Source organism: Varanus komodoensis, unplaced genomic scaffold (assembly GCF_004798865.1).
Source record: "Varanus komodoensis strain SLA01 unplaced genomic scaffold, ASM479886v1 scaffold27, whole genome shotgun sequence".
NCBI classification, from domain to species: Eukaryota; Metazoa; Chordata; class Lepidosauria; order Squamata; family Varanidae; genus Varanus; species Varanus komodoensis.
Window position 1 is genome coordinate 7,410,554 of NW_025335701.1, and position 14,035 is coordinate 7,424,588.

Consider the following 14,035-nt stretch of genomic DNA (forward strand, 5'->3'; position numbering starts at 1 on the left):
ACGAGGGCTGGCTGGGTGACATTCTCTCTTCTAAGAGAAACGCTTGGTGGTGATAAGCCTTGACCTGTTTGTTTGCTCTTGTTCTCTCTCCTGCAAAGGAAGAAAGATGAAAGGCCGCAGCACCCTGTCCATTGCGATGTCATTAAAGAAATTTCCGCAGCAGTCTCTATTCCAGTAATGGCCAAGTAAGTCGGACTCTGCCGCTTCTATTAGTCCAAGGTATCTCTGCAAACAGGCCGTATATTAAAAAACAAACTTACTAGAGACAGGATGTTTAGAGGCTTGTAGAAGAGGCATGGCAGAACAACAACAATGGCATTTATATTGTACCTTTTTTATTTTTGCAAGGAGCATAAGGTGGCCTCCCTGATTCCCTTTCCCCTCTCCATTTCATTCTCCAAACAGCCCTTTGAGGTAGGGTAGGACAAGAGTGGTCCAGGGAGATTCTTGGGTGAGCGTGGCCTAGAACTTGGATCTCCAGGTCTCAACTCAGCATCAACCTTTTTGCTGTCACAGAATAGTACCAAGAGCTGTGAGTTTTTGGTGCTAAACAATATACTGCATTTCAGCACTTCAGCAATCCAGATTCTGCACAACTAACTGCTGTGATGTGCAGAAATCATGAAGTGATGCAGACATTTCTCCTCTTTTGCTTGCTTGTGTGTTTTTCTCACTATTTGCTTAACACTGATTTTTGTATTGCCATGCAAGGGCAAAAAGTGAAATAGGGCCCTGAAACCTCACAGGAAATCATGTCAGCAACTCTGGTTTCTGAGATTTCATAGAAACATAGAAACAGAGTGAGTCAGGAGGGGTCTCCCGGGCCATCTAGTCTGACCCCTGGCTCCAGCCGGCTCTGCTCGTGACATGCCCACCATGTGCATGTCCAGCCTATCCCTGAACACCCTCACCGATGGGGCCTCCACCACCTCCCATGGAAGCCCATTCCACACTCTCGGGGTCCTGACTGTCAGGAAATGCTTCCTGGCAACTAAATGGAACCTTGGCTCCCTGAGCTTTGCTCCGTTGGAGCCCGTCCTGCCTTCCTCTGCAGGGGAAAACAGGTCTCTACCTACCTCCATGTGACATCCCCTCACATACCTGCATGTCGCCAACATAACCCCTCTGAGTCTCCTCCAGGCTGAAGAGACCCAGTTCCCTCAGTCTCGCCTCATACGGCATCCCCTGCAAACTGGCCACCAACCTTGTGGCCCTACGCTGCACTGACTCTAACCTGGCTATATCCTTTCTGTAATGAGGGGCCCAAAACGGAGCACAATACTCCAGTTGTGGGCGCACCAGAGTCGTATAGAGTGGTAGTAATACCTCTCTTGATCTAGAAGCCACACTTCTGGCTATGCAACCAAGGGTGGTGTTCGCCCTCTTGACCACCGCATCACACTGCTGACTCATGTTCAGCCTGCAGTCAACCAGCACCTCAAAGTCCCTTTCACAAGTGCTGCTCTCCAGCCACTTGTCCCCTAACCTGTACTTATGACACCCATTCCTATGCCCCAAGTGCAAGACTTTGCACTTATCCACATTGAACGCCATCCTGTTGTCTCCTGCCCACTTCCATAGTCTGTCCAGATCTTTTTGGATCTGGAGTACCTGCTCCTCAGTTGTGGCCACTGCTCCAGTTTTAGTATCGTCTGCGAATTTGATCAGCAGACAGTTCACCCCTTCTTCCATGTCGTTAATGAAAAGATTAAACAGGATCGGCCCCAGGACAGAGCCCTGGGGGACCCCGCTTGTCACTGGCCGCCATCCCGATGATTCTTCGCTAATGGTTACCCTCTGCTTTCGGTCAGTCAACCATGCCCTAATCCACTGGACAGTGCTTTGGTGTATCCCAAAACTCCTCAGTTTCTCCACCAGGATATCATGGGGCACTTTGTCAAAGGCCTTGCTGAAATCCAGGTATACCACATCCACTGCATCCCCTCCATCTAGCCATCTCGAAACCTTGTCATAGAATTCCACAAGGTTTGTCTGGCAGGACCTGTTTTTGCAGAAGCCGTGTTGTGTGGCTGCCAGCCTCCCTTCCCTATCTAGCATCACTAGATCTCTTGCTATTATGAGCCTTTCCACTGTTTTTCCTACAATGGACGTAAGGCTAATAGGTCTGTAATTTCAGTGGGCACTCCTTGTGTACTATTGCAACCAGAAGGACTAGAAACTTGTTTTTCCCTCTTCACCTGACCCCCTCTCCCTGCCACCCCCCCGAGACTCTTGAAAAGAGTCATTCTGTACCACATTTTGTGCTGATGTATAATTTGTCGCAGGCATGGAGCTGTGTTAATTCCTAATGCCAGCTCTTTTATTTTAGTGGAGGTTTTGTTACCTTCTTTAGAGTATTTCTTTGGTTTTGACTTAGCTGCTGTACTGTGAATTAGAAGTGCTTGTGTTAAGTCTCTTGACTGCCTTGATAATAAGTTTTTCTAATCCTTTTGGATGCATTAAGAGCACTGGGTCTGACTACCTTCCCAGCAGTCATTCTTTCTGCCTTGGTTAGAACAGTGTGATCCTATTATCAGGGAAAAGCCAGGATGCGTTCCAAACAAAATCATTCTAATTAGCAGCAGCTTAGCTGTTGGCTCGCATGGATTACAGAATAATAAGGCATGTGGAGGGTTTTTTTTTTCCTGCGGGAAATACATGGTTGTAGCCTGACTTTACTGTTTAAAATTATATAATCGACACATTTGCAGGGTTGTTTTTCAGACTTGAAGGAACTAGAACAGAGTAGCAATTATTAGCAGTGAATACTATCTGGCTACTTTTAATGTATCTCTTCTCTTGCTTTCTCTTTTAAAAATTGTCTTGCAACAGTTTTACAAAATGTGTTGATTGTATTACTTGAGACTGAAATGCCAATGACAATGGAATTGAATATAATTAATGTTACACTTTCTGGTGATAGATGATATATGAATTCAGAGAGCTGCAGACTTCATGCCTTATTACCCATAATAAAAACCATGCCATTGGGACGTACAATCAACCTCTGACAGAATTTTCACATAGCTAAAGAGCCTATCACCTTTTGCAAGACAGTCTTGATTACCTTACCTGTTGCAACATTTTCAGAAATGACCCTTTGCTCCAGTGCTCATGGCTATGCTTGTGTTCACCCTTAACTCTTTGGAGTGCTTCAGGGGTACATCTCCTCTTTCAGAGTAGTTGTAAGACAACCTACTAAGTGGAAACTCGCAGTGGCTTCTGAGCATGGTTGCCTGAACCCAGAGCGCATCCCAGAAGGTGGTTTAGAAATAAGCCCATGGTTTGTTCTAGGGGTTAATTAACCCACTCTCTCATCCCAACCTAGGCAGTGCAGTAAGCCATGGGCAGCCTGAGAGACAAGCATGCCCCGTGTCCAGAGTGGCAGAAGGGCTTGCTGCGTTAGCCAGGCGCTGGTGAGTTATCATCTTTCCCAGCCAGCCCCAAAAGCCGGGGCCTGCGCTTGGGCAACCTGGGAAGGCCTCTGCCTCGTGTGGCACAGCTGCCACTAGCCACTTCCTGGTGGCTGCAGCTTGGCTAAAACAATCAAAAGAGGAGATTTTCAGGTTGCAAAAGCCACCAGTGAAAGGCTGCTAAACGTCTTTGTGTAGGATTTGGGGGGCTGCCTTCCCAGGATGCCCGGCAAGGGTTGCCCATAATGGTGCATCATTTTTAAAAAGGATTTAACATCCGATACCGAGCTCAAGGAGCTATCAGAGGCATTGGGTAAAAAAAAAAAAAAAAAAAAAAAACCCAAAACGATTGCCCTGCCATTTGCACTGTCATTTTTAGCTCCACTGGGACAAGTCTGGGATAACGTGTGTGACATGGACCTCCTTGCTGCTTTTGCTGAACTTGCCAGGTATAAAGAATAGAAGGCTGGTGTGTTGTGTTCACCAGACAAAACTAGTGTCATGTAGTGACTGGGAGAGTGACTTGGGAGCCTGCTAAAATTTCACATCTTCCCCAGGCACCATAGGGAGCTTTTGCTGTCAGCTGTGTGGGGACAATAATATTGGTATCCCATTGAGCACCCTTCCCTAAACCTGGTACCCCCAGGTATGTTGGCTTGCCACCCCCAGCATGCCCCAGCTGGCCTGGCGGGCTGGTGCATGCTGGGAGTTGAAGTCCCAGCACATCTGTAGGACTCTAGGTTGAGGAAGGCTTTAGAGGACTGTTGCAAACATTTCTGAGTGGTAACTTGGGAAGCTCTTTAAATGCTTGAAATGTGCTGTGTGTAGAAGAGCTTGTTACTTGTGTGTGCCACATCCTTTAGAAGTGGGGAACGTTCCTTGGCTGCTTCCAGTGTGCTCCCATTTATATGCAGCATATATCCTGTCTTCTGCACTGTGTTTTGAACGTACCTGCGGATCGTTATGTTTTGCTCTTTCTGATGGGAGCAATGCTGTTTGTGTTTCAGTGGGGGATCCCATGACTTCATTAAAGAATATGCTGACATAGAGACTTTTCAGCAAGCGACTGCGGCGTCCTCTGTGATGGTAGCTCGTGCTGCCATGTGGAACCCCTCGGTCTTCAGGAAGGAAGGTCCATGCCCCCTGAAAGATGTCATGCAGGAATATATCAGATATGTATGGATTGCAATTCCTGACTTTTATGTTCTAACCTTTAACTAGACCGCAATTGCAGTCACATAAGACCCATGGGAGGTGTTTGCATTTCTCGGTATTCCTTATTCAACAGAAGCAGACTTGGTCTATCTTACACCCGGGTGAGCAACTTGTGACTCAGCCGATTTTGTGCAGGCTCTCAACAAGAAGTTGGCTCATTCACATCAGCAGCTGACGAGAGAAGGGGCTGGCAGGGGGGGGGGGGGAGAGGGAGAGGGAGAGGGAGAGAGAGATGTTGGCCATCCCCACGGCTGGCATTTACCCTCAAGGAAATGCGACCCTTGTTTGAAAGAAGGTTCCCCTCGCCTCTCCTACACAATGGCTAGATTTATATCCCCTCCACCCTCCACTATAGGAGGCATCTTCAGTTTTGATGGTTCGGTCATACAGTTTCAAAACTACCTGCAACAGAGGTTTAGAGATCAATCAATCTTTAGAAACAAAGCCAAGGGTTCTTGTGATTCAAAGGGCATTTGCTGGTTTCTCTTAGTGGGTTCTGCAACAACCCACTGTGTTTTTATCAAGCCCTGCTCTCTCTTACTGAATAAGAAGCCCCTGGGCCTTAAGCTTTTAGGCAACTCAGCCATGCCAGCTTCAGAAAGGAGGACGGCATTGTTCAGTGGCATGGGCTTGAAGCCCAATCTTGAAATGCTTCAGATCACTTCTTTCATGCTACTGCGCCTCTTCCTGATTTTTGCCTCGTTTTTATCAGGCAGTGAGATATGATAACCACTACACCAACACGAAGTACTGTTTGTGTCAGATGCTAAGGGAACAGTTGGAAAATGCACAAGGGAAGAAGCTGCATGGAGCACAGTCCATGCAGGAAATCTGGTAAGAGACTCTCCTCTATAATTAAGTAAAAGGGTAAAATCACCCATGTTAGAGGAAGGGAGAAAGGAGGTACCAGTTTTATAAATTAAATGTGCTTTAAATATATCAGGACTTGTATGTATGTTCCATCATATGAGGGCCCTGAAGGAAACAAGGCATTATTCTGTAAATGTATCTCTTGTGGAAGAGATATTTTATTCATTAAGCCCTAAATTATTTTGGTTCATACTTGGTTTATTAAACTATAAGTTAGCTTGCATTGCTTGGAGGAAAGGGGTTTTTATGCTTCATGCCTCTGAAGTGGTCTTTAAAATAACAAGATAAAGATTGATCAGTAATTGGAAAACCAAGCTGTGAAAGCACTGGGGTACATTTCTGCTGGGCACCATCTGCTTTGCTTGCCTGTTTTTATTACGAGAAAGCCATAGGTAGGTCCTGACAGGCAAGAGCCAGGTCTAGATCCGCAGTATTATGCATGTCTGCTCAGATTTAAGTCCCAGTGGAATCAAGGAGGCTTCCTTTGAGGGAAGAGGGTGCAGGATGGAAGCTTCTGTTGAAGTCCCACCAATTTCCCTCCGAGATTGGTGGGACTTCATTTAATGGAGCCCAACTTGCTCTGCTGAGTTTAGTGAAACCTACTTTCACCTAACTTAGTCTGTTTTGAAAAAAGCTTTGGAAAGAGGTTTATTTTAATTGAATTTGGCTTCAAGGAGGAGGCAGCTGGCTCCTATATGGTCTACCCAATGACACATTCCTCAAGCGTTCTGGGTCTTTGCTAGACCAGACTCTCTGCCTTGCCGGTTTATTCGCAGTCAAAGGTATGGACAGCCTTGGGCAAGGACTCGGCGATCGCTTTGGCCGTGCACACCCTTGCCCTGCGCTTCCCAGAGGCCGTGATTTGGCCCACCAAGGTCACTGTGCTGCATTTGAAGCCACTGGAATTTGGGAAGGGGGTTTTCAGATTTTGATTGAAACGAGATGTGTGACTGAATTGCTTCCATTGTTCATAGGTTAATTCTGATTTTAGGCATTAGACTTGTCTTTCTTCTCAAAATGTAACAATTGGGGTAGTTTTTGACAGGTGTAGAATTAGTCTGCTTTTGGAGCCGCGCAAATGAATCAGTCAAATCAGCATCTTTGGATTTAAACAGTAGCTTGGGACTGCTCTCTGGTGGCCAGTGGATGTATAGCACCCAGTAGAAAGTCACTGTTTCACACAGCAGGGCCACAGAATCTTTTACAGCCCACGGGCTGAATTCTGTTTTTGGAGAAATCCTTGCAGACTGCATCCCGTGGAAGCACAGAAAGCTGCTGCAGGGACATGGCTGCTGAAAATTCTTCTGGAAGAACCAGAGGCCGAAGGGAGCATGACCAGGATTCACGAAACACTGGCATGTTTTAGCTTAATGCTCTGACTGCTCATACTCAGCCTTAGGGGAGGCTTTTCAGCCTTTCAGAATGGAGGGAAACTACACCCAAGCTGAGGAAGCACCTGACAGTCAGTGGCTGAGGGGGAGGCGTTGGGGCCAGGGGAGGGGGCAAGGCCTTCTTTGAGCAGCAGAGGCCTTGGTTTTGCCCCCGGCCTGAGCTCCTGCACCCTGTCGTGTGGGTCTTGGTGAGTGCAGCTACACACTCAGTGACACATCCTGATCTAAGAACCCCCTGAACAGTTGTGAAACAGCAGGAGGAAGAGATGGTGGGAGCAGATGCCTCGGCCTTAGCCATTTTCCCTTCGATTGTGCTTCTGGGTGTTTGTTTGCTGGACAGGGTGCCAGGGAGGTGGGGCCTGGAGGGGAGAGTGGGGCTCGGGGTTGCCTGCATGCCTGCTCCTTCGCTGGGGGAAGTCAGTTCTTTCATTCTGCTGTTGCCGCTTCAGCTGAGCATCCGGGGCTTCGAGCTACTGCCGCAAGCATAGCTGCAGCATTAGAAGCTTTCAGTCAGCAGCACTTTCAGGGGGCAGCTTTCCCCCTAGCAGCTTTCTGTGCTTTCAGCGTGATACTGTAGTTCATCCCCCCACCCACTCCCCCAGCCCAGTACATACTCTGGAAGGCAGCTTTGCAGTAGATACTGTCCTAGACATCTTCCAAGAAGTCACAAAGGGGGCAGACAATTATGCCGTCTTTGCCCTAACTTCTCCCCATGTCCATCGCCTTTGAAACTGCTGTTTCCTTGCATATCTGTCTTCCTGCAGTTAGAGGGTTTGCATTCGTTTTGAATGTGCTGTGACTTTGCTCTTTTCCTTTCCTGTTTCTTAGTGAAGCCTTTGGGATGAGCAGCTTCTATCAAGAAGCATCAGCCCTTCTGGAAGCCAAACGGGTTTCCTTAGAAGCCAAGGACCAAGAGGAAGATGAAGAGGATGCAGACGTCATAAAAATGGCAGTTAGATTTGATAAGTAAGAAATAGTATCCACTTCCTCTGTTTATTTCAGTGTGGGGCTAGCCAACGACTCCTATTCTCTGGGAGCCAGCCTGGCGGCTAGTGCGGTGACTACAAGCGTATTTTGCCATGCACTTGGCCTGCGCACAGGGGTGTGGACTCCGTCAGGAAAGCTGCAGTACCTAGTTTTTAACAGGTTTCACAACCGCGGAGCGTGTGTGTTCAGGCATCATGTTGTATGTGTGCACTAACACAGAACCACATGTATTACCGACAAATGCAAAAGAGAGCTGCGACATGGGTGAAACTGTGGGGAAGTCTTTTTCTTTTCTTTTACTATAATATGCTTAAGAATGTGATACACTGCAAACTAAGCCCGCTTGCGGGAAGGCCAGACTTCTGTGTTACTGTATCGGCTAGATAGTCCCAAGACCATCTTGCTGAACCAGTTCTGTGTTGGTAATTGGTAAGGCTTTGTAGTAGAAACTGGGTAACTCACATACGGTAGCTGATGGTGGAGTGGCTTCTGAGAGCTTCCAGTGGCGTGGCCTCGGCGTGCCTCTGGAGCAGTCCAGCCAGCAAGAGAGCTGTGCTGTTGCTCGAACCCCCGTCTTCTCAGCAGCATCCGTGCCCTCAGGATGCGTAAGTTGTCCGGCTGGTGCTCCAGATGCGCTGCTGCTCCACATGGCAGCTTGCAGTACTTGTCCGGCCAGGCCAGGCCCAGGCCAGGGCAGCAGTGGAACAGGCATTCCACGAGAGTGCTTGGCAAACTGCTCACGATAAGCAAAACATTTAAAGTGGTTTGGCAAATCGACATCCCCATACTCGGCTGTGTTTGTGGAAACAAAACCTACGCCCTGGGCACACATTTTGCGTAATAGCTCTTACTCTTGTTTGCTTTACCGGACAGCTATCGCCGAGGCAATGTGTTCACCATGGTTGTGCAGGATTGCAGGAACAACTTAAAGATGTGGCACTGAGCAACAAAATCTTAACGTGCATTTAAAAAAATGTTTCTAGTCCTTATGATAACACAAACACACTTCAAAGTATATGGGCAATGCTTGATGAATTCTCAGGTGCTGGAGAGTTGGCCAGTTCTCGGTGACTGAAAGTGAGTGTTCAGTGCTGCCTATTGGCTGGGATAATAAGAGTAAGTTATACAAAGTAAAACAAGTTATGCAAATAGATTCTGCTTCCTTAATTTATACAGCTGTGGAGTTCAGATTTTCTTGGTATATAGTTGGGATTGCTGGGGTGCAGATGCATTTTTTCCCACAAACACAACAGGGTCACTTCTGCCGCCCAAACCAGTTTTATGCTTCTGGAGACCATTTGAGGGGTTCTTTTTGGCATCGGTCATCTTTGGCATTGAACAATAACACCGCTTCTGTCCTGAAATGTGCATTTATTATTTGTTTTTGCTCTTTCTTCTCAGGCGAGACTATCCCCCACAGATCACACCCAAAATGTGTCTTTTAGAATGGTGTAGAAAAGAGAAGCACCTTCAGCCAGTTTATGAAACGGTGAGTCTCTACATTCTGCAGAAAGTCAGGTTGTGAAAACGCCTGTAATTTAATCCTATACAGGTAGGTGTGCATAGGATTGGAGGTTTAGGCTGCTTCGCATGTGCATTTACACTTTATCTTTCCAAGTGGCATGCTTCATGATCCAAGAGCTGCATTTTCTTTGCACAAAATGGAGTCCATGGTTTTTCCTACAGAGAGATCGGAAGCCAGAAGGTCCAGTAACCAGACCGTCAGGCTCGGCTCAGCCTCATGGTCTGCATTTTTACCTGGGGTTAAGAAAAAGGACCCTTTTTACCTGGGGTGAGGAGCCCACAGGCCACATGGAGCCCCTCGTCTAATTTTATGCAGCCCATGGAAGCCTTCGCCACCGATCCCACTGTTTCCACACTGGACACGAAGGAAAGAGATTGGCCATTTGCATCTGCGTCATCCCCTGCCTGCCGGCCCACTGTGTTTTTAGACTGGTCAAGGAGGAAGGGGCTGCAATAGAGGGTGGGATCACTTAGCTTGTGAAATTGCTGAATCCGTAAGCACACCGAGGAAGAACCTGCTATTCGTTGGCTTTGCTTCTGCAGCTGTTCTTCCTTGCTGATCTACCAAAACACTTCTGAAACTCGGGGGTTTCAGGGTGTCTTTCAGTTTTGGACTCAAAAGACACCTGAAGCAAAGAGAGCCAAAAGCTGCAGGTGTGTGAACTCCGAATGCTGCCTCTCTCGTCCACAGGGCTAGAGAACGAGTCCTCATCTCACCAAAAGAGTGTGAGAAGGTGATGGTCTTAGAGGATGGGCTGATTCTTGTCAGCCATCACCACCATACAGCCTACAGTTGATAACCACTGATGAAATGTAGCTCTCAAAAGGAGAGGAAATCCCTGAATCACATGGCAGAAGCATTCTTTGAACATCATGACCTTCGGAAGGGAATCCTGTTGTCTGGAATCTTTGACTGAGATCCAAAGGGTACTTCAGACACACACAGTATGTTTGCATTTTTGACACTCTCCTTTTCAGTAGCAGATTGGGCCTCAAGCTGCCTTTGAGCTGCCCCTGGTTTCCAAAAGCAGTTTGCCTTATTAAGAGCAGCTGCTCAGGAAACAAGAGTGCAGATCTGAGGTTCTGTAGAGCCAGCTGTGTGTGTGTCTTTGGATCTTGGCCTGAGAATAGTATTTGGGGTGCTTGTTCCCAGCATCCCAGTTAAAACAGCACAGCTGTTGGTGGGCAAGGCTTGATATTTCAGACTGAAGTACCTGAGTGGCTCCGTGTTGAATGCATGATGTGTGCCCATCCCGATGGAGCTGTGCTTTTTTCTCCAACCTCCAATTTTGTAACGACACAGAAACGTAGCGAGTCAGAAGAGGTCTCCTGGGCCTTCTAGTCTGACCCTCCCGCTGGGCTCCAGCCAGCTCCACAACTCAAACGACCATTTGAGTTACTGCACCAAGGATTGAAGGATTGCACTAATGCTTCCCTGGAGAAAGTGCTCAGGTTTTGTGCATTGGGGTGTTCCGTTTTACAAAGCTGACCTCAAACCACCCTGTGACTTCTTATCGTCCTTTAGATTGAAAGACCACAAGACAGATTATTCTGTTCTGTTGTCACAGTAGCAGGAAAAAAATACAGATCAACCTTATGGTAAGTCTTTTTGGACATATATTGTTTGCAAATGGATCTTGAGGGTGGAGGGACGAGGTGTGTGTATTCAGCTTTGGGTAACAGGTACCTTGGAAAGAGGAGGTGGAGGAGGGATATTTTACACCTTTTTCAGGTGTTCAGAGCATCCCACAAGCCTTAGTTTGGCTCACTTGTACAACTAAACAATGGTTTGGCTTACAGCAAACCTCGGATTTGCACACTCTCTGCCCAGACCTCCACCCAGCAGCATCAGTGAGAGGGCTGGTGCCAAGCATTGACTAAGCTAGTGTGAGGAAATCAGCACAGCTTGCCCTAAAAGCAGCGGACTCACAGTGCTGGGCCAGCCGTCACCAGCCTAGCACCAACGACAGTCTGGCATAGTCTTCTCCTGGCCACTGGATGGCGCCACCTTCAGTCCAGGAGACTAGGCGCAAAGCACCCGGGAGGAGAGGCGGTTGTTCAAATGCAGACAGTCCACCTTGATCAGGTGCAGCTCCAAGCTGAACTTCTGTGGACAGATACCTGGTGTCTTCCGTACACGTCTTCTGCTAGGACAGGGGCTGGCAACGTTTAACACTCAAAGAGCCATTTGGACCCGTTTCCCACACAAAAGAAAACACCGGGAGCCGCAAAACCCTTTTGACATCTACAATGAAGATCACACTGCATATATCGTTTTTTACCTTAATGCTATGTATATCTTCATTATTTATTTATTTATTTATTTATTTAAAACATTTCTATGCCGCCCCCATCGCAACAAAGCCTCAGGGCAGCTCACAACAATTTAGCTGCAGCTCTTGTTCAGTCACTAAAAACTGTTATTTTTAATCTTACATTCTAAACTAGTAGGACTCCTTTCATATATTTTGAATAGGAGAACAGCTTCCTGAAGAGTCAAAGTCGGTGCTAAAGGGCTGCATGCATTAAACAGCAAGCCCCATAGGTTTGTCGGCAGTAAAAGCCAATGAATCTACTCACGTATCATTAAACGTTTGGTTTTCTTCAGAAACTTTTCTTTGATTTATCCATGGTTGGCCTAGGGTGGTGTGGGGGGGAGCTCAGTAAATCGGCACGGGTCCGCAGATCAGCGTATTAGCAGATAAACAGTCAAGTGCTGTGAATTGTGACAGATCCCAAGCACAGCTTTTAACATTCAGATGAAGGATATTACATTGGGACAAAGAGAATCTTTTCAGCAGCGTTTCGTGTAACATGAGAGCCTGCAAGAAGCTTGTTTAGCGGAGGAAAGTAGTGATTTACTTAACTAGCTGATTTACTTAACTAGCTGATCTACTTAATTAGCTAGCGCTGCGTTCCTGAGTGGAGCTTCGAGCAGATCAGCGGCTGTGCCGGCGCATGTTTTGAGCGACCGAGCCGCAGCAGAGGGGTGCAAGAGCCACGTGCGGCTCCAGAGCCACGGGTTGCCGACCCCTGTCCTAGGACAAGCACGCAAGATAGCTGTAGAGGCCAAGTAGGTGTGAGCCTCTGCATTGCTTTTTTACCCAGTCTGCTCTATTCTTTTACAGGGAAAAGTCAAAAAAGCTAGCGGAACAAGCTTCAGCGATTGCCTGTTTAAGGACTCTTGGCCTCCCAGAGGGGAAGTGGGAGAGAGAGGCAGATCATCTGGTTAACAAACGCAAGAGGCAAGACAGTGAATGTTTGAACAACGGAGAATTCGGAAATGACCTTGTGGCAGAGGCTGCGGGGAAAACGCTTCGCTTTCTCGCAGGAGCATCTGACGCCAGTGTTCCCTGAGGGAACAGATGTTTGCAGCTCTGCACCTGTGCCGCGCGCTGCACAGGCCTGAACCCCACTTGGGGATTTTGAATCGCCTCACACCTGAAATCATCAGCTTCTGGCTGCCTTCCGTTTGTGCCTTGCAAATGGAACAAAGCAGCTGCTTTTCTGGGAGAGGGAGGAGCGGCCTCCGTATTACATTCTCTTTTACAATGAATTAATTTTGAATGTGGGGAAGGGGGAATACTAATTACGAAAGTCTCTTCGTACTTGCAGTCCCAACACTTTGCAGTTTGCCACAGGTTCTGTCTTTGGGGAAAGCACATCATGACACAGTGATCATGCACAGGGAAGCGCATCATGGTACCAACAAGCACAGTGATCCAAACATCACGGACAATGAGAATGGGCTGCGTAATGTTGGGTGTTTCATTGCAGACGAAAGCTCATACTAGAGCAAATGGGAAGCCAAACGGAATGTAGCTTGGGAGGAACTAGAAGCTGACAGTTTATCTTACCCTCTATATTTTACAGAATGTATATTTTTAGTGTATATGAAATTATGGCACTCTGAATTGATATTTGAAATATCGATTCATCATTATTGGCCTTTATTCCCTGACAAAGAATTAAAAGACATACATTGTCTCCTAAACTACATTCTTTTAGCCTATTTGATAGGTTCTAATTGAAATTTTCTTGCCTTTTTATTGAATTCTGAGCCAAGTGAGATAGAAATGGAAACAAAGTATTATCCAGATCCAGTATATTGAGATTATTTCCTCTTGGAACTGCCAAAATAGTTGTATCCTAGCAAAATGCCCATCATCATACGGTGAAAGTCAGTGTGGTGCAATGGCTAGACTGAGACGCGGGAGTTCTGGGTTCTTCTCTTGCTTACCTGTGAAGCTCATCAAGTAATTTTGGGCCAGTTACTGAGTCTTGGTCTAACCCACCTCACAAGTTGCAAGGATAAGATGGGGAGGAAGAACCAACAAGAAGAAAGAACCAGGAGGGAAAAACTTAGGCTATAAATATAATGATCAGGAAATAAAACTTAGGACATGGCACTCGGGCTGGCGTATTTCAAAATGGCTCCCTCAGATTTCTATTTTGACACCACAGGTGCACAGAAAAAGGGATGCCGCGGAGACCCAGCTTTGGGAAAGAGTGCTGTGACCTGTGATAGAGGCTGCCGGGAGAGCGGCTGGTGTTTGCCCTATACTGGTGTCCCCAGGCACAACGCCTTATCTTTTCCATGTAAGTGTCATATACACTGGTATGACTGACGTTCCT

At 47.1% G+C, this 14,035-nt stretch overlaps 1 protein-coding gene across 8 annotated transcripts in view; it reads left to right on the forward strand.

The window, feature by feature from the left end:
• The window catches only part of DUS2 (dihydrouridine synthase 2), a 28,567-nt gene extending 15,173 nt beyond the window's left edge, over positions 1–13,394 (forward strand). For all 8 annotated transcript variants that reach the window (XM_044434147.1, XM_044434139.1, XM_044434143.1 and 5 more), the window contains 7 exons: positions 99–185; positions 4,421–4,589; positions 5,341–5,462; positions 7,718–7,855; positions 9,278–9,365; positions 10,926–10,999; positions 12,529–13,394. In XM_044434147.1, coding sequence (XP_044290082.1) covers positions 99–185; positions 4,421–4,589; positions 5,341–5,462; positions 7,718–7,855; positions 9,278–9,365; positions 10,926–10,999; positions 12,529–12,757 — 907 coding nt within the window. In that variant the 3' untranslated portion in view covers positions 12,758–13,394. The remainder of the gene's footprint in view (positions 1–98; positions 186–4,420; positions 4,590–5,340; positions 5,463–7,717; positions 7,856–9,277; positions 9,366–10,925; positions 11,000–12,528) is intronic.
• The last annotated feature ends 641 nt before the right edge of the window (positions 13,395–14,035 follow it).